Genomic DNA, 23,790 nt, shown 5'->3' with positions numbered 1-23,790 from the left:
TGGGTTCAGAGCTGCCCACTGAAGAGAACGGAGGAGAGAAGATTCTGTGCTCTGCGGTGCAGCTCCCTTCCCTACCCCTCCGAATGGGTCACCAGGACTCACAAGCCAGGTGCCTGCTGGGAAGCACCAGTTACTGGCCTTCACATTTCTCTTGAGCACTGGGTCAACCAGTTAAACTAGTCTTGCCTTTCCAAAACTGGCTTTTTTTTTTTTTTTTTTTTTTAAATCTGGCAGGCGGCTACTGGAGGCCTTCCAACCCACGGCTCAGGCCAACCCTCATAATAAGAAAAATACTACTTTCTATCTGCCTCACTTAGGAGGTTTCTACTTTTTTTCCCCCCTTTGGTGGTTAACTAAATTTCATCTTATATAACCGCTATAAATTTCCTAAAAATTTCCCCAATTGGTGCCAGCAGCTACAGGAAGGGTGTGTGTGTGTAGATGGGAGTCACCAGGAATTCCAGTGAGTCTTCACAAGAATATAGCACTTCTTAATCCACTAAGAAAGTCTCAGATTCTCCCCTTTCCAGGAAGATTCTGGGAGTTCTACACCTCACAAATGCTTTAAGTCTCTTCACTTTTTTCTTTTTTGGTAGAAAAGATAAAGTGAAGCTGGGGATGTCAAGATGATAAGAAATCACTGGTAAAATATGTTACTGGCAAAACCAAAATAAATACCTAGAGGTCCGACCTGGGACTTCAGCCTAAGGCCTTATCTGAACTAAAACAGGCCCTAGACCAGCCCGGAGACTCACACCCCATATACAAACCCCAAGTGACAAATGCCTTTCTCTTATCTGGAAGGGTTAGGTGTCTTTAGAAAAGACAAAGACTGAATGTGAGGAATCCAGCCATGATGGAGGGGCCAGGCCACCGTTTCTGAAGCACTTTCCTCGCCTTAAGACGAATTCCACCGATGGGACCAGGAACAACCTGCCTTTCTTTGCCTCAGGTGGTAAAGGACTGGCTTTTGCAAAAGAGATCTTCCAGTTTAAAGCTTATAATTTACACTCACACTCTCTCTCTCTCACACACACACACACACACACACACGCCCCACCCCCCCCAAAGAGGTGGCTTTTCAATAAGAGGAAGGAAAAAGTGGGAAGTGACCAAGAACAGCCACGGTTATGCCTCAGACTGGTTGGCCAACCTCTGCTTCCTCTAAGGAGACTCCGACTCTGAGTGTGGCTTCCGCAGGTGACCTGTGCTCGGGCTGGACTGTCAGGCCTGCTCTCCAGGGCTGCCTCTCTTTGGAGGCAAAGAGGAAAGGCAAGGAGGACACCTAGGGCAGCACTGGCACGTACATGCTCACATGCAAGAGGCGCTGCAGGTATCCCGGGCAGTTCCCCGGGATAGAAGCCCATGCCCTCACCTCCCCCACTGTCCAAGCTGGGCATGTGGGTCCTCCTTACAGAGTGGCCCCAAGAGCGCTCTGCCCTCCACAGCTGCCCTACAAAGTTCTCCCTCATGACGCCAAGAGCCCAGGCCTGTCGGGTGAGCCCACTCTGAGGATGCTTTGTGTTCTCATGACAGCAAGGCAGTGTCCACAGAGAACTCTGCCCAGCGCCCCACGGGACAAAAAGCAGCCTTCACGGGGGTGCTGCGCACGTGGGAAGTAAGTGAACACGGTCTCTGAGGCCACGGCGGGGGAGGGCTGTCAGCCTCGGGGGAAGACTCCTCTCCCTCCCTGGTCCCAGGCAGAGACAAGGAACAAAGTGGAGCTGAGCAGCCTCGACGAGCCTGACGGGGAGCCCAGAGCTCGAGGGACAAGACTCAGAGACTCAGCATCAGTCAGTCCCCAGGGACGGGAGAGGCTGTCCCCTGGGGAGAACGGGGGCTCCCTGGACAACCAGGGAGGAGAGGAAAGGGAAGGACACCTGGGCTCAGAGATGGCAAAGGTCACCAGACCATGTGTATCTGAGACAAAGGGTAATCGGCCAGCCGGCCCACGTCCAGAATCTGTTGGCGGTGCAAGAAAAGAGATAAGAGAATGGCAGGACATGTCTTCACGAGAAACAAGTGGATCAGATTCGTCAGATTAATTTTGCAGGAACAATCTGGAATTATCTGGCCTACACAGGTGGGTCTGAGGAGGCAGGAGCCCAAGGAAGGTCTGTAAGGAGAGTCGACCTGGGAAACTTTCATGGACAGGATGGGGGTCAGGTGATGCGGGCCCACCTCCTGCCCGGTCCTGGGGCCCTGAGAAATCTCAGCGCTGTTTTCCTAAGCATCGCCGTGACTCTAACCTACAAGGGAGGCCGGGGTTGGGGTCAGGTTGGGCACACCCCTCTCAGATCCAGTGCCCATTCTCGTAGAAGACACAGTTCTCTGAGAACATGGTTTGAAGACCAAACTAAGCACGTAAGGATGGAAAGCCCAAGAGTCACTGGCAGCACAGGGTGCAAGGAACTCAAGAGCAGTCAGTCCACTTCAGAAAAGGATGAAAAGAACCCCAGGGACGGCCTTGCATTTCTCGGGGCGGCTGTAACTTCCTGAGCGCTGACCACGTGTCAGGCTCCGGACTGAAAGCTTTTATGTGTAATATCTCACTTTATTCTGACAAAAATCCTATGAACCCTGTACTGAAATTCCCATTTTAGGGACCAGAAAACCAAGGCTCTGCAAACTGAGCACTTGTTCAAGACCGCACGGCCAGTAAGTGGCCAAGGCAGGCTCTGAACCCAGAACGGTTGGGCTCCAAGCCTTCCCCAAAGTAAACCAGGCAGGTGCTGACCCTCCTTCTGTCCACAGAGGCGCCGTGGCGGGGGGGTTTCACTGAGTCCCCCGTTGTACTCACTGCTCAGCCCCGCGGCCGCCTCCAAGGCAGGAAGCAGCACAGCCTCAGGGCAGCGATGAGGTGGCAGGTCAGCATTCTCAATCCCCAAAGGTGTCCACAAATCACACCCGCTCTACCGTGGAGAGTCAGGCTGAAGCACTGTGTGCAAGGCACAGCCCAGACTCCCTTCCCCACAGAGAGCTGGCGCTCCCGCTGGGCCCTCTGCTGTCAGCTGTGTGACCAAGGCCTGTCTCCCGACCAGAGATGCAAGGAACTAAGTGGGTGGAAGAAAGGGCAGGGCTAATTGGCCACCCAAGGGACTTCCAGACCCCACCCCTGTGCCTTCCTCCCTGCTCCACTCCTCTTGCCGGAAGGCGGGGTGGACATGCTGCCCAGAGCCAAGGAGGCTGGAAAGACCCTGCTCAGAGCTCCCCCCACACCTCCCGCCCCAGCCAAGCTCTTACCATTGTAGGAGAGGCGAGGTTTGCTCAGACACATTATAAAGTGCATTTCCATCTCATCGGAAGCCACAGACTTGGAGCAAATGGGGCACTTGAAACCTGAAAAAGAGGAAATAGAACGAAATGTTTTTTTTCCAAACCAAACATATCCATCATAAATGTGGAAACTCTTAGGTGACTCTGGCCATTGTGGGGTCAGGGTCAAAATGGCAAATTACAGTCTAGATACATCCTACAGCTGACTTCTTCATTAAAGGCGGGTAACGTTTTGTTTTCTGATTACAGCCTCCAATTCCCATTTTTTCACTGGGACTCACCCTTGTCATGCCCCTTGCTGAAGTTTTTCAGAAGTCACTGACAGCTGATTTGAGTTTTATTTTCTTTTATACCCTTTCCCAAGGGGGTCCAGTGGGCAGTGGGGACAGGGAGGCATCGATCTAATCAAGGCAACCAAATAATCTGTCTTTGAATAATAAGAGTTTAATTTAACACCCTTCCGCCTCCCAGCCCTCAAACCACTTGGCTGGATCACCTGTGGAAGGAACCCCTAGAGTCCTGGGCACCTCCATCCCTCATCTAGAGCACCTTTCCTCCCGTGGCTCAGGCAGCTGTCCTCCGAGAGTGTGCGAGCCACAGGGTGGCCCTCCAGAGCACTCCCAAATGCCACACATGCCTTGGCCATATGCCACCAAGAGTAACAGCTGTTTCACAATGATAGGCGACAGACCCTGCTGTTTTATTCCCGAGGAAGTTTGCTTATACACCCAGGGAGTGTCATCGGAACTGTATCAGTATTGGAGACTTTGGTTGAGAATCTTCTGAGCTGAACTCCATTAAGTAAACTTAGTCCTTCGATCTATTTTTTAATAAATTATTTTTTGATCTATTTTTATAGATAAATACAGATCCACTATTGTCAATTTCCCCCATTTTACTTTTATTAAAATTGCTTTCAAATGGGGAATTGCCTGGCGGTCCAGTGGTTAGGACCGTGTGCTTTCAATGCCAAGGGCCTGGGTTTGACCCCTGCTCGGGGAACTAAGATCCCACAAGCCGCACATCGCAGCCAAAAAATAAAAAATAAAAAATAAATTACTGGACTTCCCTGGTGGTACAGTGGTTAAGAATCCGCCTGCCAATGCAGGGGACACGGGTTCGAGCCCTGGTCCGGGAAGATCCCACATGCTGCAGAGCAACTAAGCCCGTGCGCCACAGCTACTGAGCCTGCGCTCTAGAGCCCGCAAGCCACAACTACTGAGCCCGCGTGCCACAACTACTGAAGCCTGTGCACCTAGAGCCCGTGCTCCGCAACAAGAGAAGCCACTGCAATGAGAAGCCTGTGCACCGCAACGAAGAGTAGCCCCTGCTCGCCACAACTAGAGAAAGCCCGCACGCAGCAACGAAGACCCAACGCAGGCAAAAATAAATAAATTTAAAAAAATAAAAATAAAAATTACTTTCAAATGGATTACTTATTTTCCATTCTACCAAAAAGATTGAAAAGTTATCTATTTATTTGTCCACATCAAATTTTAAACATCACAGCTGCTCCCTTTTGTGACCATAATCCCTACTTTCTCAGTCTGGAATTCCTAGGTCAAATACAGCACACCAGAATATTGTTGTGAAGATCAGACTCTTCTGTTAATTTGCAGTCAAAATGTCCCACGCACAGTTTCACTGGATGCTGGTAATATCTATCAGCAATATTTACTATGAGGCGAGGGTTCATGTTGACTGTTAGCTGCTCCAGGAGAAGAGGAGTTCACACCTTCACCAGTGTGCTTCCCGAGGGGAGTTGCTCATTCTGTATGGAAAGCCCTCCACTCTGGCAGCAGGTGGTGCTGAGACAGGAAGCAAGCTGGCTCCCACGTTCCCGTGTAGGGCACAAGCACTTTGCCTGAAGTCTTCTCCAAACCCTCCTCTCTTCAGTGACAATGCTCTGAGCTACAGGACCAGACAGAAAATCCACAGTCCGGTTCACTCCAGGCAATGTGGACCTCAGACTCCGTGGCACCGTTCCCATTCCTCCAACCCCTTTTCTCAAAGAGCTTTAGCATCTAAGTGTCTTGGCTAAAAATTCTTGGAAGTGCTACCATCCCAAGGACTCTGGCCAAGCTTTGAGAAAAGGCTGTATTTTCTGATCTCTGGATGCTTATGAATCCATTAATGACAAAACCAGAAGACAGAAAAGAAACGTGATGGGGGAGGGTCCATCCCCAGTTTCCTGGCACAGGTGAGTAATGAACGCGAGTCTGGTAGAATGAGGATGTTCTTCACATCTAACCTAAGTCCCTCTGTACCCTTGAATCTACCCTCATGTCTGTGCCCTGCAAATAAACCAATACTTAAATAACATTCCATAGAATGACCAGCCATTGGGAGATTTGTTCACCCTTTTTTCTGACTCAAAAGACCAAGGTTGGGTCTTCCCTGGAGGTCCAGTGGTTAAGACTCCACGCTTCCGATGCAAGGGGCACGGGTTCAATCCCTGGTCAGGGAACTGAGATCCCAACATGCTGCGTGGTGCGACCAAAAAAATAAAAATAAAAAATTTATTAAAACAATGTTTTAAAAAGACCAAGGTTTTGCAACACTTTGACTACAGGATGCTTCCACTTTAAACTTGCTAAGTCAGCACCCTATCTGCGGGCTGAGGGCTCAGGGCTGCGGGCAGGCCAGGATGGACGTGCTCCTGACAGGTCCTCTAACACTAGGTCCTGATGCAGCCACTGGGAGGTGGTAAAGTGATTTCTTACTAAAGAAAAGCCCTTCACCTCGTACATTACTCACTTTTCTGCTAACTCAGAACAGAGTCATTGTTGTTGCTACAATAGCATCATTCAAACCCTCACATCCCAACTTGACTCCTTGAGTACAGGAGAGGGGTCGAGTTACGGCTACAGCGCTGGGAAGAAGGCCACCCCACAAGAAGGTCTAGGAAGGAATGTCACCCGATGTTTATGTCCTAGGAAAAAACAAGTTGAGACTCACAGGTTTAGACCAATCCTCTCACTGTACAGATAAAGAAAGAGACCCCAGGGAGGCCATCAGTCAAACAACTTAGGGGCGGAGCTGAGACAAGAATCAGATTTCTTAGCTCCCAATCTAAAGTCCTTGCCATTAGGGAAGAAAAAGCTGACCGCAGGTGTGATATTGTGATTTATAGTCAGAAGTATATATTTGGTCTTTGTCCTGTTTCTGGCATAGAGCTCCTAAAACCCTTGGAATTCCCTAAGACCAATTATATTTGGTTTTCTGTCATCACTTCCTGAAATAGCTCCAGAGCCAAAGGTGAAAGGATGAAAAGGAGTGTCTTGTTATTCATAACCAGCCCCTTTCAACCACACCAGAGTTTATGTTAATGAGGTGACCTTTGGAAAGCCCTAGTTAACCTAAGGATGGGGGCTGGTTGCCAAGGGAACCAACCACGTGATTAGAGGCCTGGAACTTTCAGCCCCACCCTCGACCTGGAGGTTGGATCAATCACCAATGGCCAATGATTTAATCAATCATGCCTATGTAATGAAGCCCCGATAAAACTCCAAAAGGACAGGGTCTGGAGAGCTCCCGGGCTGGTGGACCCATGGAGATTTGAGGAGAGTGGTGTGCCTGGAGACAGTGTTGGCCCTGTGCCCTTTCCCCACACCTTGCCCTGTGCTTCTCTCCCCTTGGGCTGTTCCTGAGTTACATCCTTTTATAATAAACCATTGATCTGGTAAGTAAAATGTTTCTCTGAGTTCTGGGAGACACTCTAGCATATTACACAAATGTGGGGGGGGGGCATGGGAACCTCCAATCAATAGCCAGTTGGGCAGAAGCAGAGGTGACAACCCGGGCTTGTGATTGGCATCTGAAGTGGGGGCAGTCTTGTGGGACTGAGCCCTTGACCTGTGGGATCTGATGCTATCTCCAGGTAGATGCTATCAGAATTAAGTTAATTGCTTGGTGGTGTTGGGAAACACATCTCGGAACAGGGTTTTAAAAAAGAGGTGGGCTGGGAAATATTATGTCTTGCAGGAAGCACCACTATAGTAGGGAGAGACCTATATTCTAATGAAAGCAGGGTCATTACCACTTGCATCACCTAACTCTGCGTGTGTGTGTGTGTGTGTGTGTGTGTGTGTGTGTGTGTGTGTGTAAGGCTCAAAAAAATAACTCAGGGTCTGTTATGAGTGGGAAAGACCAAGATAACCTGGCTTTTCCAGCCTCAAGACCTTGGCAAGTTATCTACTCTCCCTGGACCTCAGTTCCTCATCTGAAAAACAGAGACATTTACCTCCCTTTTGAGGATCAAATGAGATAAGAAACCTGAAAGCACACTAAAAAGCACCTAAATAAATGGACAGTGGTATCATCATCATCAAGCCAGGCAGTGCTTAACAAGGAGGAAGGAACAGGCTGGAGAAGGGATGTGGGGGGTGGGCTGAGAGATGGGGGTGATGGACCAGCAGGGCACGTTGGCCACAGGTCACGCAAAAGTGTGCTGGGGGTGGCCAGTGGCCATCACCGCTGGTCTCATCTCTTCAGAGCACAGAACTTTGGAGCACTGTGTGTGGCACTTTCTGTATAGCCGACATGGCACTGTACACGCTGAGGTCCCTGTCTAACCTCTATGGCACCCACTTGTGCACATGATAATAAATAACAGCTTGCATTTATGTTGCTATGGGCAGCCACTGGGCTTTACGTGTCTTCTCATTTGCCAGAATATGAGGTAGGTACTAACGTTAACTCTATTTTGCAGAAGAGGACACCAAGGTAGGTCACTTGCCCAAGGTAATGCAGCCAGAGCGCCAGAGCTGGCACACAACCAGGAAGTCTGACCACCCAGTGTGCACCATGTTCCCCGGGCTGTGGGACAGGCTGACTGGTACAGGAGGAGGAGACACATGGCAAAAAGGATGTGAGGGCTTCCCTGGTGGTGCAGTGGTTAAGGATCCACCTGACAATGCAGGGGACACGGGTTCGATCCCTGGTCCGGGAAGATCCCACATGCCATGGAGCAACTAAGCCCGTGCGCCACAACGACTGAGTCTGCGCTCTAGAGCCCGCGAGCCACAACTACTGAGCCCGTGAGCCACAACAACTGAAGCCCGCGAGCATAGAGCTCGTGCTCCGCAACGAGAAGTCACCGCGATGAGAAGCCTGCACACCGCAACGAAGAGTAGGCCCCGCTCGCCGCAACTAGAGAAAGCCTGCGCACAGCAATGAAGACCCAACACAAATTTTTATAAATCTATAAAAATTTATTTTTATAAATAAATTACAAAAAAAAAAAAGAATGTGAAATGCTACAAAGACACAAGGTATCACCAAATATACACCTCAAACCTTCCACATCATCCCAGCAATTTCTCCTGAAGCACCCATGGTCCTGGATAATCTCAAACTGTAACAAAACTGATAATTTTTTCCTGGGAATTCTGTTAATATGGAAGGACAGAGCTCTGCTTTCCACTCGGGCACTGAGCCTATAGCATTGGTTCTAAGATGCTGAGTTTGCAAATTACCTTTTAAATGGAAAATAAAGGGCAAAAGGTAAGAGGGACGGAAAAATATGGAGAGGCTCGGGGCAGGGGGGTGGGGAAACTAGTGTTCCCACCTTCTTTCCCAAGAGGTCATCCAATGATCAAAATGGATGTTACCACTCTACCATCCCAATCTTTTCTCATGATTGTCCAGTCACGATTCAGCATCAATAGCCCTATGTAATAATAAATACTATGATCTTTACGAGCCATCTGAAGGTTAAAAAAATTCTAGGAAATTTTGATACCATTTTGGAAAAAAGTCCCAACTGAATTAAAATCAGCCCCACAAACAAAGATCAAACAATGGTCCACAAAGTCATCCAATCAACATCATTTCTGTCAATTTTCATGAGACCTCATCAGCACTCAGAAAACACGGGTAAGAGATGCTTCATGAGAAAGCAAGCTACAGGTGGAGTTTTCAGGACACTCCCCAACTGCGCTGAGACTAGACTCTACCCATCATGCCCTGGAAGCCAGGTGAGCAGACAGCACGTGCGCCCAGCTGCCTTCCTCTCTCCCGCCTTATCTCTTTTCAGAGGCAGCCCTGCCCGCATTGTGTCTTTAACATCTGACAGCATGAAGGGAGGTGTCGGCTAGCTCAGGCTTGCCAGCCAAGTCTGACACCGGTTCCCCTAAGCCTTTGCTCCCACCAGGCTGTGGCAGAGACAGGGAACTCACCCGGTTCCTAGTCCTTTTCTGCCAGCCTCTCAAAATGAGGGAGGAATGAATGACAGAGCACCGAGGGGAATTTGTCTACAAGCTCCCAATTCTGTGCTGGGTGGGCTCTACCAAGCAAATGCTGCTGCAGGATCCCCCCCACCCCCACTCAAGGAGACAGGGAGATCCTAATGGAGACCTCATTTTCTTTCTTCCTCTCGCCATCATATCAGCCCAAGGTTGTGTAGAGAGGTGATCAACCAGAGCCCAGCTGCTTCCTGTCTTTCAACAAGCGTCTGGCTGAAGGGGGGGAATCCTTGCCATTCGACTGGCTGGACCAGAAACTGAAGCTCCTGAGAAAAAACAAGCCTGCCCCTGGTGCAGGGCCTTAACCCTGTTACCACCGGGCCAAAGGGAGGTAGTGTCAGGCAAGTGAACCAAGAGTGACGCAGGAATGCACACGTGGTCATGTGCATCAAGCGTCTTCCTGGGTCAGGTTAATTGGGCCCCTCGGACTTCACCCAGGTGCTTCCATTTGACTGAGAGAGCAACTGAGGAAAGGTCGGGGGGCAAGCGGCTCAAGTTACAACAATTCTCTCAAGCCTCTACAGAATTTATCATGCAGTACAAATGAAAGTTTTTCTCATTTTCCAAAACGGCAACCTTCTCCTTTAAGACCTGATTCTCGGGCAGGCAGGACATGTGCTCTACACGTTGCCCCAGTTCCCTCTCAGACCTTCCCTCCTATGCTGATGCGCTATTTTAGCCCTGCCCCAGTTCTGCCTGTCTCTGGGATCACCTAAAGGGAGAAGAATCAAAAGAAGCAACCAGGGTAAAGGAAGCCACGCTATCCAGGCAGGCCCTATGTCTGGGTGAGGGGCTGATGTAACTTCTCTCACCTAGGGGCGCAGGGAGCCCCACCCCCATACTCCATCCCTACCATCCAGTTCCTAGTTTGCAGCCTAGATTTTTCCCTCTCACATCCTTGTGATGCTTTGAGACTTGACTAAATGAATTTTATTAAATGGGATTTATTACAAATAAAAGGTCAAGGCGTAATACTGGATGACTTTCTTTTACAATTCTGTACCGAAATGTGTCCCCAAGAGCAGAGGCTGTATCACATTCTACACACACACACACACACACACACACACACACACACACACACAGAGACACACACTCTCTCCCTCTCTCTCCCTCTATCAAAGAAATAACTGGAAACCAATGCACAATGTATCAGCTGCTGATGTCTGGTTCAGTCTCTCCTGGAGAACATTCTGGACTAGGGAAAGGCCCACCAGTTCTGCTGTTGCTTCTCTCAACACCTCTCTTCTGAACTCAGCCTCTAGGTTCCATTCTAGGGTCTGGGGCTCACCTGTTGCCCCAGCAGCCAATAAAATTCTCATAAGCAGGTATGAGGAGAGAGCCACACTGATACTTAAAATCAATTTAATATATTAGTGTGTGTGTCTGTGTGTGTATTTAACCTATCTGTTGTGTTGGTCAACTTTATGTGTCAACTTGACCGGGTCACGGGGTGTGCAGATATTTGGTTAAACATTATATCTGGGTGTGTCTGCCAGGGTGTTTCTGGATGAGATTAACATTTGAATCAGTAGACTGAGTAAAGCAGATTGCCCTTCCTAGTAATGGCATCATCCAATCCATGGAAGACCTGAAGAGAATAAAAAGGCAGAGGAAGGGAGATTTTGAGCTCTCTGCCTGTTTGTTTTGGGACATTGGTATTCTCCTGCCCTAGGACTGGGCTGTACACCATCGGTTTTCTCCTGGCTCTCAGGCCTTCAGACTCGGGCTGGAACTAAACCTGGTGGGCTTTCCTGGGTCTTCTGCTTGCAGACAGCAGAGCACAGGACTTCTTGCTACCATGATTGCATGAGTCAATTCCTTATAATACCAATAAATCCCTTTATCTATATCTCCTATTGGTTCTGTTTCTCTGGAGAACTTTAATACATTTGTTTATTAAAATGCCAAACATTAAAATTTAAAAGATTGACAACAACAATGTTGGTGAGGGTGTGGACCAACTGGAACTCTCATATTGTTGGAGGGAGTGTAAAAAGACACAAGCACTTTGGGAAAAGGTCTGGTAGTTCCTTGTAAGACAAAACACACACCTAGCCTAACCCAAGAATTCCCATCTAATTACCTAAAAGAAATGAAAACATATGTCTACAAATAGATATTTATCAGAATGTTCATCACAGCCTTATTCTTAACAAGGAAACCCAGGAACAACCCAATTGATCAACGGAATGGATAAATAAACTGTGGTATAATCATGGAATGCAATAGAACACTACTCAGCAATAAAAAGCATGAACTACTGATACATGGAACATGGATGAATATTAAAAACATGCTGAGTGAAGGGCATGAAAGAGCAATATAATTGGAATTGTACAAAGTTCTAGAACAGGGAAAGCTAATCTATGGTGGAACAAATCAGACCAGTGGCTGTCTCTAGGGGGTAGCAGTTGGGGCAGAGATTGATTGAAAAAGGGTTCAGAGAACCTTTTGGTGGCATGAAAATGTTCTGTGTCATAAGGAGGGTTTGGGTTACACACATGCATGCATTTGTCAAAATTCAGTGAATGTACACTTAAGCTTTGAGATTTCATTGCTTGTAAATTTTACCTCAACGAGAAAAAAAGTGTAAACAAATACTGAACTATAGTTAATGACAGACAGGCTGAATCAAGCATTTAGAGGGAGGTGTATTAATGTCTGCATTAGAACAAAATGCATCAAAAAGTAAGATGCATAAGTTAAACTTCTTTCCACTTTTCTGTATGTTTGAAATTTTCATAATAAAACACTGGAAAAGGTGTCATTTGATAATTTACTTTTTCCTTTCTGATTTTGGATGTGTTTTATTTCTTTTCTTGCCTAACTTCTATGGCTAGGACTTCCAATACTATGTTAGATAAAAGTTTGTCTGGGTATAGGATTCTTGAGTTGCCTTCCTTTCGTCAGTGGTCTGTAGATAAAATTCTACCATCTTTCAGCTTCTTGGTGTTGCAAATAGAAAATCTGATGCCAGTGTGGTTCTTTTTCCTTTGTAAATAATATGTTCCTTTGGCCTGAAATCTTGGAAGACTTTTCTTTGCATCCTAAGAGTTAAGAAATTTTACTAGGATACACTTAGATGTATTTTAGTTATTTCCCCTAGTGGTAAGTCGGGAGTGCCGTTCACCAAATATTTCTAGCTTTCCTCCTTCCATCTATAGGGGAGGACCATACTTGCTTCCCTTTGAAGTTAAAAGTGGGATTGTGATTTGCGTTGGCCAATGAAATAGGAGCAGAAGTGATCTGTGCACTTCCAAGCCAACTTTAAGTACTAGTTCATGATTTACCATGTTGAGACGAAGCCTCTATCACCTTTTGTTCCTGAATAACAACAATGAGCAGAGCCCCCTCCGCCCAGTCCTATACTGGCTACTGCATTATGGGGGAAAAATAAACTTGTTGAGTTAAACTACTGAGGTTATGGACTGTTTGCTATTACATTTTAACCTAGTCCTAGCCTGTCCTGACTGATACACCCTTCCTTTACCTTTTTCTCCTTTTAGCACTCCTATTACTGGTATGTCAAGTGTCTTGGTTCCATCTTCTGGGTCTCTTGCCTCCTCTTCCATAACTTCTCTGTCTTAGCATTTGCTCAGAAACTCAGCCTTTCTGACTCCTCTGAGCCCCACCTGCCCCTGCTTGCTGAAAGAGGTCAATGGTTGGCATCTGAATCAAAGAGATGAGACATGCATTCTGGTCACACCTTCCCAGAATCCTCTCTGCCTGGATATCCATATTTCCCTCTTTTAAATATACATTCTCAAAAAAAAAAAAAAATAAAAAATAAAATAAAAAAAAAATAAAAAAAAAAAATAAATATACATTCTCTTTGTAACAGCAACAACCCACATACTTGTCATTTTCAACATCTATGCATTCTATAGTGATAATATATTGTGCTTAGCTATTTTCTTCTGTGGGTGTTTAGATTCCCAATTGTTGCCTACTATAAAGATTCTCTCAGTAGTGATCTCTATTCTCTACTCTAAGCATGGTAGATTCCACTCCCAACATATTTTTGCTGTTTCTGAATTGTAGGCTGACTGGTTTGGAAGAAAGAAAATTATATTAGAAGTCAGAAGAAACAGGCTCTCCCAATCACTAAGTCAGGTGGCCTTGTACAAGCTCCTCAGCAATATTTGCATAGTGTCCTGCCTACTGTCCAATATAGTTCTAAAACCCAACCAAAGGTGGATGTGTGAGTGCTCTGTGCAGAGCAAAGCCATGTGAAATGCGATGTGGCCATTTTACTTGGCTGCATCCAGTGCAACTTGAATATACTGAGGCTTGCTGGTAAATCTGGCTATTTGAGGGAATTCACAAATTCTTCAGGAAAAGAACTGAAAAATGAGCTGACACTACACAATGTATTTTGTGGACTCTAAGATGCCATCAATTTTAACAGGCACCAGTATGAAGCTCCGAGAGAGAGAAAAAAGCTGTCAATTATAATTTGAACATGTGATTATATGACACATCCTGATTTTAGAGTTAAATTGTGTCTAGTTGTTAAACTGTGACATGGACATGCCTTAGAATCAATGAATATATGAAAAACACATATGTAAATATTTTTAAAATATACAGACTGGATCCCAGTCACATACTCAATACATCTACCTGTTCATTTACTACAAAGGAGAACAGGCTCAAGGAGGTATCTACAGTGGGAAGAAAGGGAAGAGCTGCAGGCTGTGCACATGGACGTCTGCCTGGTGACTTCAAACCCACCTGCTGCCATGGCAAGTCTGGGCTGCACTCCTGCCAGGTGGAGCCCAACACCAGCATTCCAGCCAAGAGAAGAATGGGAAAAGCGTTTGCCAGGAGCAGGAACTACAGCTACTAATTGGTCCTATTCCCTTTGACCCTCTAGCCCATTTCTTCCAGAGAGAGGCCCTGGAAGGACTGTTTAGGAGAGGGATTATGGGGAGGGGGGCAAGTAGAGACATGATAGTCTGATGATCAGAGCCTGAGCAGGTACAAATACAAAAAAGATGAAAGTCTCAGTGTGAGAGTGATCAAGTTCCCAGCTACCGAACAGGAAACATGAATGTCAAATGATAATCCCTTGTCACATGGCCTACCATGCTTGGGCAAGTTTAGGGGCATCCAATCATGACTCAAAAAGTGTGGATGTCGTCTCCAGATGAACATCTGGCTTTTGTTTTAGAGATGTCTTAATTAAAGGATAGACTACATGTTAAAAGAGGAAGATGGTCTAGTATCCAAAGGGCAAGCCAGGATTTCTTCAAATGCTTAAATATTAGGGATTACCTACAAGCTAGGCAATAGGATAGACAAGTCTGGCCAGGAAATGTCTAGTTACTTAGCTGGATACCATGCTTTCCTCTCAATGGCTATCCCTTCTTCATTCCAATCCCCAACACACCACACACCCATGCCCCCTGGATCCAACACCCACAGCCGCTGCTGGAGGGGTCTTTCTGGTGTTTGGGCAATGCCAGAGCACATCTTAGGAGTAGGCAGAATTCCCCAGCCTTTTCTTCACAAACTCAACAGCACTGAGTGGGGCCAAGGACCACCTTCCCTCAAAAAAGACAAAGAGAACATAAACACCTGGGTTTTAGGCAAAGAAGGCAGTTATCTCCCCCAGCGGAGGTGGACTGCCTCCACCTTAACCACAGAAAGGAGCCTCACTTCTCCCGATTCTAGAGGGGCATGCCGTCTGCGCAAGACACCAGTCATGTAGGTCTAGCCTCACTCACAACAGGTGCCCTCAGCAGACTTTCCCAGAGAAACAGGACTATGCTGGGAATTGCCCTATTGTTGGCCTATATCTCTTCCAAGTCCTGGGGCCTTTTTTTTGCTTTTTTTTTAAAGTTTTAATTTTATTGAAATATAGTTGATTTACAATGTTGTGTTAGATTCAGGTGTACAGCAAAATGATTCAGTTATACATATACATATAGTCATTCTTTTTCAGATTCTTTTCTCGGGACTTCCCTGGTGGCGCAGTGGATAAGAATCTGCCTGCCACTGCAGGGGACATGGGTTCGACCCCTGGTCCGGGATGATCCCACATGCCACAGAGCAACTAAGCCCACGCGCCACAGCTACTGAGCCCACGCGCTACAACTACTGAAGCCCGCGCGCCTAGAGCCCGTGCTCCACAACAAGAGAAGCCACTGCAACAAGAAGCCCACACACTGCAACAAAGAGCAGCCCCCGCTCGCCACAACTAGAGAAAGCCCGCACGCAGCAACGAAGACCCAACGCAGCCAAAAAAAAAAAAATTGGCTATATTAAGAATTAAAAAAAAAAAAGATTCTTTTCTCATCTAGGTTATCACAGAATCCCGGGTAGACTTCCCTGTGCTATAAGTCGTGGGGTCTTTGTTGATATAAATTTTCCAACCTTTAAGTAACTTTTTTTTTTTATGGTGTGTGTGTGTTTGTGTGTGTTTGGAGGTGGAGGTGGAGGAGAAAAGGAGATTTAGGAAAGGGAAAAGGACAAAAAAGGAAAGTTTCACACATAATCCATACAGGACCAAGAGTTTATTTCTGGGTTCCTGAAGGCATTGTCCATTCCAATGCCCATACGCCTGATAGGGATTTTTCACTGACAAGAAGGAAAACACTTGAACACACTATTAGATCATGTTCAGCCAGTATCTGACTCACCAGGTGAATGGACATGACACACATCTAAGTGACTGCTCATACTGAAAAATGCCATTTTCCTAGCACTGCGGAACTTGCATCTGTTCATGCCGACAGCCCTGGCCTTCGTGTCACCGGAGGTCTGCTAGAAGGCTCCTCCGCAGCTCCCAATATAATCTCAGGATGCAGAACACGTGCTGCTGTACTCACTCCATAAAAACTATCAGCTCTGGCTTGGGCCCTGGCACGCAGCAACACTGCAGGCTGAGCTTGGTTATGTTATTTAGCAAAATGAACACTGGCTGGCTTCTTGCCTGGACCTAGACCTGGTCCCTTCTCAGCAGGGCATCCTCTGCTCACCTGCACCTCCAACACTGAAGTAGATGGAGGAAGGAACTCAGAGGACACGGTCCTGTCGGCCACAACTGTGCTTTGAAATGGCACCTAAAGAGGCAGAAGCCAAGGGAATAGAATGGGGTTGTTCTGAGAGCGCAAGAGCAGTGGAGTGATCAATCCTATGAAAGAGAACTGTCAGGGTAAGAGAAGACCTTCACGCTTCAGTGTTTGCTTTTCTGTCGTCCACAGCTTTGAGTACCACAGAGAAAGAGACGGGGAGACCCTAGAGAGCTATGAGGTACTGACCAGTGAGTTTAAAAAGTATTTCCCGTGGACCCTCCAGACACAAAGCATGGGCAAGAAGGGTCATCGATTCTAAGCTCCCTGAAACAGTGAATGACTTCTATCAAGACATGGAAAGTGCGCTATTATACTAGACTGGTTCAGACTACTTGGGAGTCTGGGAGACAAAAATGGGAGCGGGGGATGCGGGGGAGCAAGGAGGGCAGAGGAAGAGATTCCAACGTGGTAGCAGGAACGTGGCACTGCCTCCTAAATCTTTACTCCCAATAGTTCCAAGGTTAAAAAAAGTCTGGGATCTCCTAATGATACATAGTCTGGCTGGCTGGCAAGCAAAATGTTAGTAATTTGCTGTTAACATGAAAACCAAGCAGATGTCAGTGGACAAAACAGTAAGCCACTAAGCAGTCTCTGTACTGGACCTTACACGTGTTATGTTTATGGGGAATGGGAAGGCCATGCCAACTGGGAATTAAATTCTTTCTTCACTTTGCTATTTTGCCTTGATGACTATGTTTACATAGGTTTTGACAATCCCTTATTTCGTCAAGTCAGCACATCGACTTCCCCAAATATTGGCATCAAGAACCTAAATACTGACAAGTATCACTAACTGAAATCTATGGAAGACAGGAGAATTAAAACACAAGCAGCCAAACAGAATGGAACGAGGTGGATAGGAGTCAGAAGTCCAGCATTCAAGTCATGAATTCTGGGGCCAAGGGGATTTGGCCTAACCTCTCTGATCTTCCATTTTCTCCTGTAAAACAGGAATACTTTTACCAACCTAGCCACTAAATGAGAACATATGTGTAAATAGCTATAGAAATGTCTGGTTAGCAGAATAATGGTCCCCCAAAGGTGCCCACATCCTAATCCCTGGAAGATGCAAATGTTATCTTACATGGTGAAAATGGCTTTGCAGATGTGATAAATTACGGATTTTAAAATGGGAGACTATCCTGGATCACTGAGGTGGGCCCAATGGAATCACAAGGCTCTTTATAAGGGAAGGGAGACAGAGCCAGGGAAGCAGATGTCAGAGAGAGATTTGAAAATGCTAGCTGCCGGCTTTGAAGACGGATGAAGGGGCCATGAGCCAAGGAAAGCCGGTGGCCTCTAGGAGCTGGAAAAGGCAAGGGAGTGGGTTCTCCTCTGGAACCTCCGCAAGAAATGCAATCCTGGCAACACCTTGACCACTTCAGAATTTCACTTCCAAAAACGTAAGAGAATAAATCTGTGTTGTGATAATTTGTTACACCAGTAACAGGAAACCAATGCAAAGTATAATAGGAGATGTGGTTATTTTCCTAAAGGATCAATTTTTTTTTTTTTTTTTTTTGGCTGCACTGGGTCTTTGTTGCTGTGCGTGGGCTTTCTCTAGTTGCGGCGAGCGGGAGCTACTCTTCATTGCGGTGCGCGGGCTTCTCATTGCGGTGGCTTCTCTTGTTGCAGGGCACGGGCTCTACGCGTGCAGGCTTCAGTAGTTGTGGCATGTGGGTTCAATAGTTGTGGCTCACAGACTCGAGAGTGTAGGCTCAGTAGTTGTGGTGCACGGGCTTAGCTGCTCCGTGGCATGTGGGATCTTCCCGGACCAGGGCTCGAACCCGTGTCCCCTGCATTGGCAGGCGGATCCTTAACCACTGCGCCACCAGGGAAGCCCCAAGGATCAACTTTTTAAAGGCGGAAGTTATTGGGGTTCCCTGGCTCTACTGAAAATTACCGAAGCATGGCATCCTCTCTTGGTGCATCACTGAAAAGAGTACAGCTAGGTATGTGCCACACTCAAGTAGGATGAGCAACTAAGTGAGTCAGTCTGTCCACTCATTTTTATTCCAGTTATTAAGTGGTAAGGAAACAAGGCAAGACATTAAATATAATTTCTACCCTCAAGGAACTGATGATCTACTAGAGAAGAAGAGAGAAGACAAGGCCTCAGGGCTCTCATTTTTTCCGCCATTTTCAGAGCCTTAAGTGACTGACGGTGTAGGGAATGTATCCGACACAGCCCCATGACTGGACGCTCCTGGAACAGACGTCAGAGGATCCATCAGCCTCCTGAAATAACATGCCAGGTTCTGCTGATAGCTGTGTTTTGGTCAGGAATGAATCTCTAGATTCAGATTTAAAACCCAAAAGTTCAGAACCATTTGGAAAGCAAGAAAAAGACTGTAAATAGAAGATGAAAGCATGTTAAAACAGATATTTGAGGACAGTCCAAACATTTGTGACTTACTTTCAGCCTGGAGAAGAGGGAACTCCAAGGGAAAAAGGAAACTGAACCAAGGCCTCCTCTCCCTCATGATCAGGGTCACTTAATATCTGCTAAAGCATACCAGAGGGCCATTTACAACAAGTTCCATCAGATGCATTTTCCCTCTCTACTGAGTCAGCATACGTGCGCTAGTCCCCATCTTACACAATACTCTCTCAATCCCACCCCCACTCTTAGCAACTGTCCCATTTACAACGAAAAGCACCTTCAAAGAGTTGTCTGCGACGGCCTTCTTCACTGCCTCTCCTTCCATTCCTTCTTGAACTACTCCAATCCCACAAATCGCTCTTACCAAGGTTACCAATGACTTCCACGTGGTGGTATCTGAAAGTCAATTCTCCAATAATCCGCAGCATCTGAGAAAGGTGACCCTCCTCCTCCCCCCATGTTGTTGCACTTGCTTTTTGGTCCCCCATAACGACTCTCTCTCTGACATCCGCCCGTCCCCGCCCACCTTCCTAGACAACCATCTAAAACAGCCACCACTCTTAACCCACTCCCCCTTCAATTCACTTTTTCTTCTTAGCACTCACCACCGCAGCACCTGCTGCCACCGCCACTACAATATACGCTCCCTGAAGGCAGTCTTTTTCTTTCACTGCTGTGTCCCCTGAGTGTGGCATATGATAGGCTGGCTCTCGAAAACATCTGTTGGATGAATAAATACCGCACTTTGTGGAACTGTGTGAAAAAGGTCCAGCTGTATAACCGGAAAGAGATAACAAATTAAGGGTATGTCAGACTGTTTGAGTCCATTCCCAGCAGAGGTTACCCTCTACCACTCAAGGCTCCAGCAACTGCCATACGACAGTGAGGGTTAAGTGGGATCATGTCGGTTAAAAAGCCACTGCAGTCATGCTGCTTCCTGCCCAACCCCGTGGTCCTGATGAGAGTGTGGAAAATAATCACATGTGCATGTGCACAAACTGCAGGCACCCCTGCCACCAGCACTGGGGTGTGGAGCGGATGTGGTGCTTTGGTTGCCACCTGGGCAGGCCTTGAAAGTTCTGGGGACAGGAAAAAGGGCTGACCTTCTTCCTGCCCCCAAACCAAGTCATGTTGAGCTAGAACACCCTCAAGTTTCTCATTCCTCCTACCAACAAGAGCAGGCAGGGCCCCGCCTCCCCATCCTGCCCCCAAAGGGCAGTGCCCAGAGGCGGTGGAAGAGCAGCACGGGGTGACCTGGGCTTTCTACCCCAGGTAGGGGCTGCCTAGGAACCCAATAGCCATTTCCTGTACAGGAGGGCTTCTGAATGCTTCAGCAGTCTGAAAGATATACTTCCTTTTATAAAGCCTTTTTATTATGGAAAATTTCAGACAAACAAAAAATAGGATATAATGAGCTCCCAGGTACTCATCACCCAGGTTTAACAGTGATCAACTCAGGGTCAATTCTGTCTCATTTTCCCCTGGGATGTCCTTGTCTTGGTTTGCAGGGACAATCATGGTTTAAACTTGTCCTGGTGTAATTGAAAGCCCCCTCTTTCAAGATAAACCGGTTTGCAGGGCAGAAATTGAGACACAGATGTGGAGAACAAACATATGGACACCAAGGGGGGAAAGCTGCGGGGGTTGGGGTGGGATGAATTGGGAGATTGGGATTGACATGTAGACACTAATATGTATAAAATGGATGACTAATAAGAATGTGCTGTATAAAAAATAAATAAAATAAAATTCAAAAATTCAAAAAAAAAAAAAGCCCCCTCTTTCAGTCTCAAACATGCCTGGGATTGGACAACAAATTATATGGTCACCTGATATTTACCTCACCCACTACCCCCAACACCTGGATCATTTTGAAGCCAATTACAGACAGTAAGTTTATCCATGAATACTTCACCATGTGAAAGGTTTTAGTACAGCTCAGCACTCTTTAGACACCAACTCACGGACCACTGTGCTCCTTCCTCTCAACACTCTTGCTGGGGGCTTTCGTGTCTCATAAGTGGGGAGCCAAGAAGGGGGAAGAGGTATGGGCCCCCCCGAAAGGCTCTGTGCTACATGCCCTTGCACTCGGGCCCTCCACACCCACTTTGTGGCCTGACGGCATGACTCCAGCTCGTGGACTGAGCTGCCAAGCACACGGAAAAGTCAAACGTGTGCTTATGCCGGCCCAACTCCATTGTATGGCCCCCTTCCACTACACCATGCTGCGTCCATACAAGAGGTCTAGAAACAGCCATGGACAACAGGGCACCAGAACAACCCTCAGCAGTCGCAGATCATTTTGTATGTGGACACAAAAGGAGCAGAGTGAGTCTGAACTATTCAGGGTAAAGAAACTCAAACTTCAAACTGACCCACAAGAGACCAAGCCCCAACCTTTGTCTCTGTTCTCTGGACGGTATCACTGCAAGACTCCAGAGCCAGGCTAAAAGCTGCAGCAGCCTAAGCAACATACCTTCCTAGCACTTAGGAGAAAACGGAGAGAAATGGGATACAATCACCTCTTTTGAATCCCCGGAAGAGATGATCGTAGCAAGTTCGCTGGTCTATGATCCCGCAAGCCCACTTCTGGTATGTTTCCCTGAGAAATCCTCCCACAGGCCAATCAGAAGGCAGCAGAGGAAGTCCACCGCAGCACGGAGCGGGGCAGCAGTGAGCTGCAGGCAGCCCGGATGAGGAACGGGAATGGGGCCTGTGCACTGCGAGGTGGTGTGCAGCAGGCATCAGCAATGGGCTAAACATACACACAGGAGAGATACGAACACAGTGCCGAGTAAAGACGCAAAAAGGATCTGGAGCACCAAGCCATTTAAGTTAAAGATGTGTGTACGTGATCAACAAAAATTCAACTCCAAAAACAAAAATAAAAACTCCACATATGCACACAAAGCGACGATTCCTAATACACCAACAAGAGAATATATATCAAGCACATTTGCATGGTTGGCTACAGAGGGGAGGGGAATGGAGAACAGGAAGAAATGCGAGGAAATCAATGTAGAGGTGACTAAAACCAAGAGAACAGCCTTACCCAGACCAATGACAATATGCCACAAATTGAGCAACAGCGTTAACTCAACCCTCTGCACCAGAGGGAGGTCTAAAAATAAGAAAAAAAGGAAAGGAAAGGGAAAAAAAAACTCATGATTGCAAAAGCCAGCAAATGATCAACTTGTGAAGGGAAGCCTGGTCCCAATTTTTTTTTTTCCAATTTTTAAAAATTAATTAATTTATTTATTTATTTTTGGCTGCGTTGGGTCTTTGTTGCTGCATGCAGGCTTTCTCTGGTTGCGGCGAGCGGGGGCTACTCTTCGTTGTGGTGCCCGGGCTTCTCATTGCAGTGGCTGCTCTTGTTGCAGAGCACGGGCTCTAGGCACACAGGCTTCAGTAGTTGTGGCACATGGGCTCAGTAGTTGTGGCTCACAGGCTTAGTTGCTCCACGGCATGTGGGATCTTCCCGGACCAGGGCTCGAACCCGTGTCCCCTGCACTGGCAGGCAGATTCTCAACCACTGCGCCACCAGGGAAGAACCCTGGCCTCAATTTTTAAAATGCCATCTTTCACCCACCTAGATAACTGGTTGACAAATGGTCCAGGACTGGGGAGGGAGAGAGCAGAGGGACTATAAAAGGAAGCCTCACTCCTCGCTGCTAGCACACGGGAAGGGCATGAAGAATGGCAGCACCTGGGCTTCATCACTGGGCCAACACGGTCCCTGCATCTCAGAGGTGAAGGCAGGAGTTCCATCCACTGCAACGCCTCCTCTCAGTGTGGGCCTGGGACTGCTGGTCCCGAAGGCATCGGCTTCCAGTTGGATGACTCATGCCAGAGCTCTGTTTACATTTTTTACCTGCAAAAGGACGGGGGGTTGATAGGACAATCTAAACCTAAAACTGCTCTCTGCTCTAAAACTTGGTGCTTTTGTGTGAGTGCGTGTGTGACAACATAGCTAATCCTATGTGTTAAACTGTTAATGCTCAATTTTATGCATAGGCCACTGTCTCTAGTGGGTGGACACTAGAGGATGAATCCATTTTCTACAGTTAGGGGGCTGCTCAGTCATTCAGGCCAAAAGTCGTGTGAATGGAGAGAAGCAGGCCTGGGCCAGGTTATGCTGCCAACCCCTGGTAAACATTAAGGTCCCCTGTGCTACTGGGGCCTCTGGGCTGGCTGCCCAATGGGTCATCTGGTGGACTCAGAATCCAGAAGGGACCTCTGGTCGACTCAATTCTGAACAATTATTTATCTTGATTACCTAGTTTTTTGGTGTCTCCTTACACGTTGTGCCCAGTCCTGGCGGAAAAGTATATGGACTAAAAACATCTCGGGGGGTTTCCCTGGTAGCATAGTGGTTAAGAATCCGCCTGCCAATGCAGGGGACACGGGTTTGAGCCCTGGTCAGGGAAGATCCCACAGGCCGTGGAGCAACTAAGCCCATGCGCCCCAACTACTGAGCCTGCGCTCTAGAGTCCACAAGCCACAACTACTGAGCCCGTGTGCCACAACTACTGAAGCCTGTGCACCTAGAGCCCGTGCTCCACAACAAGAGAAGCCACCACAGTGAGAAGCCTGTGCACTGCAATGAAAAGTAGCCCCAGCTCGCCACAACTAGAGAAAGCCTGCGCACAGCAACAAAGACCCAATGCAACCAAAAAATAATAATAATAATTAATTAATTAATTAAAAACAAAACAAAACATCTCAGGGACCTCCCTGGCGGTCCAGTGGTTAAGACTCCGCACTTCCAGGGCAGGGGGCACGGGTTTGATCCCTGGTTGGGAAC

At 47.3% G+C, this 23,790-nt stretch overlaps 1 protein-coding gene across 3 annotated transcripts in view; it reads right to left on the bottom strand.

Annotated features, from left to right (window-relative positions):
• The window catches only part of ZNRF1 (zinc and ring finger 1), a 97,083-nt gene that overhangs the window by 10,584 nt on the left and 62,709 nt on the right, over nucleotides 1-23,790 (bottom strand). For all 3 annotated transcript variants that reach the window (XM_036834720.1, XM_036834721.1, XM_036834719.1), the window contains exon 2: nucleotides 3,244-3,339. In XM_036834720.1, coding sequence (XP_036690615.1) covers nucleotides 3,244-3,339 — 96 coding nt within the window. The remainder of the gene's footprint in view (nucleotides 1-3,243; nucleotides 3,340-23,790) is intronic.

Source organism: Balaenoptera musculus, chromosome 19 (genome assembly GCF_009873245.2).
Source record: "Balaenoptera musculus isolate JJ_BM4_2016_0621 chromosome 19, mBalMus1.pri.v3, whole genome shotgun sequence".
Lineage (NCBI taxonomy): Eukaryota > Metazoa > Chordata > Mammalia > Artiodactyla > Balaenopteridae > Balaenoptera > Balaenoptera musculus.
This window is presented reverse-complemented; position numbering and strand designations above follow the sequence as displayed.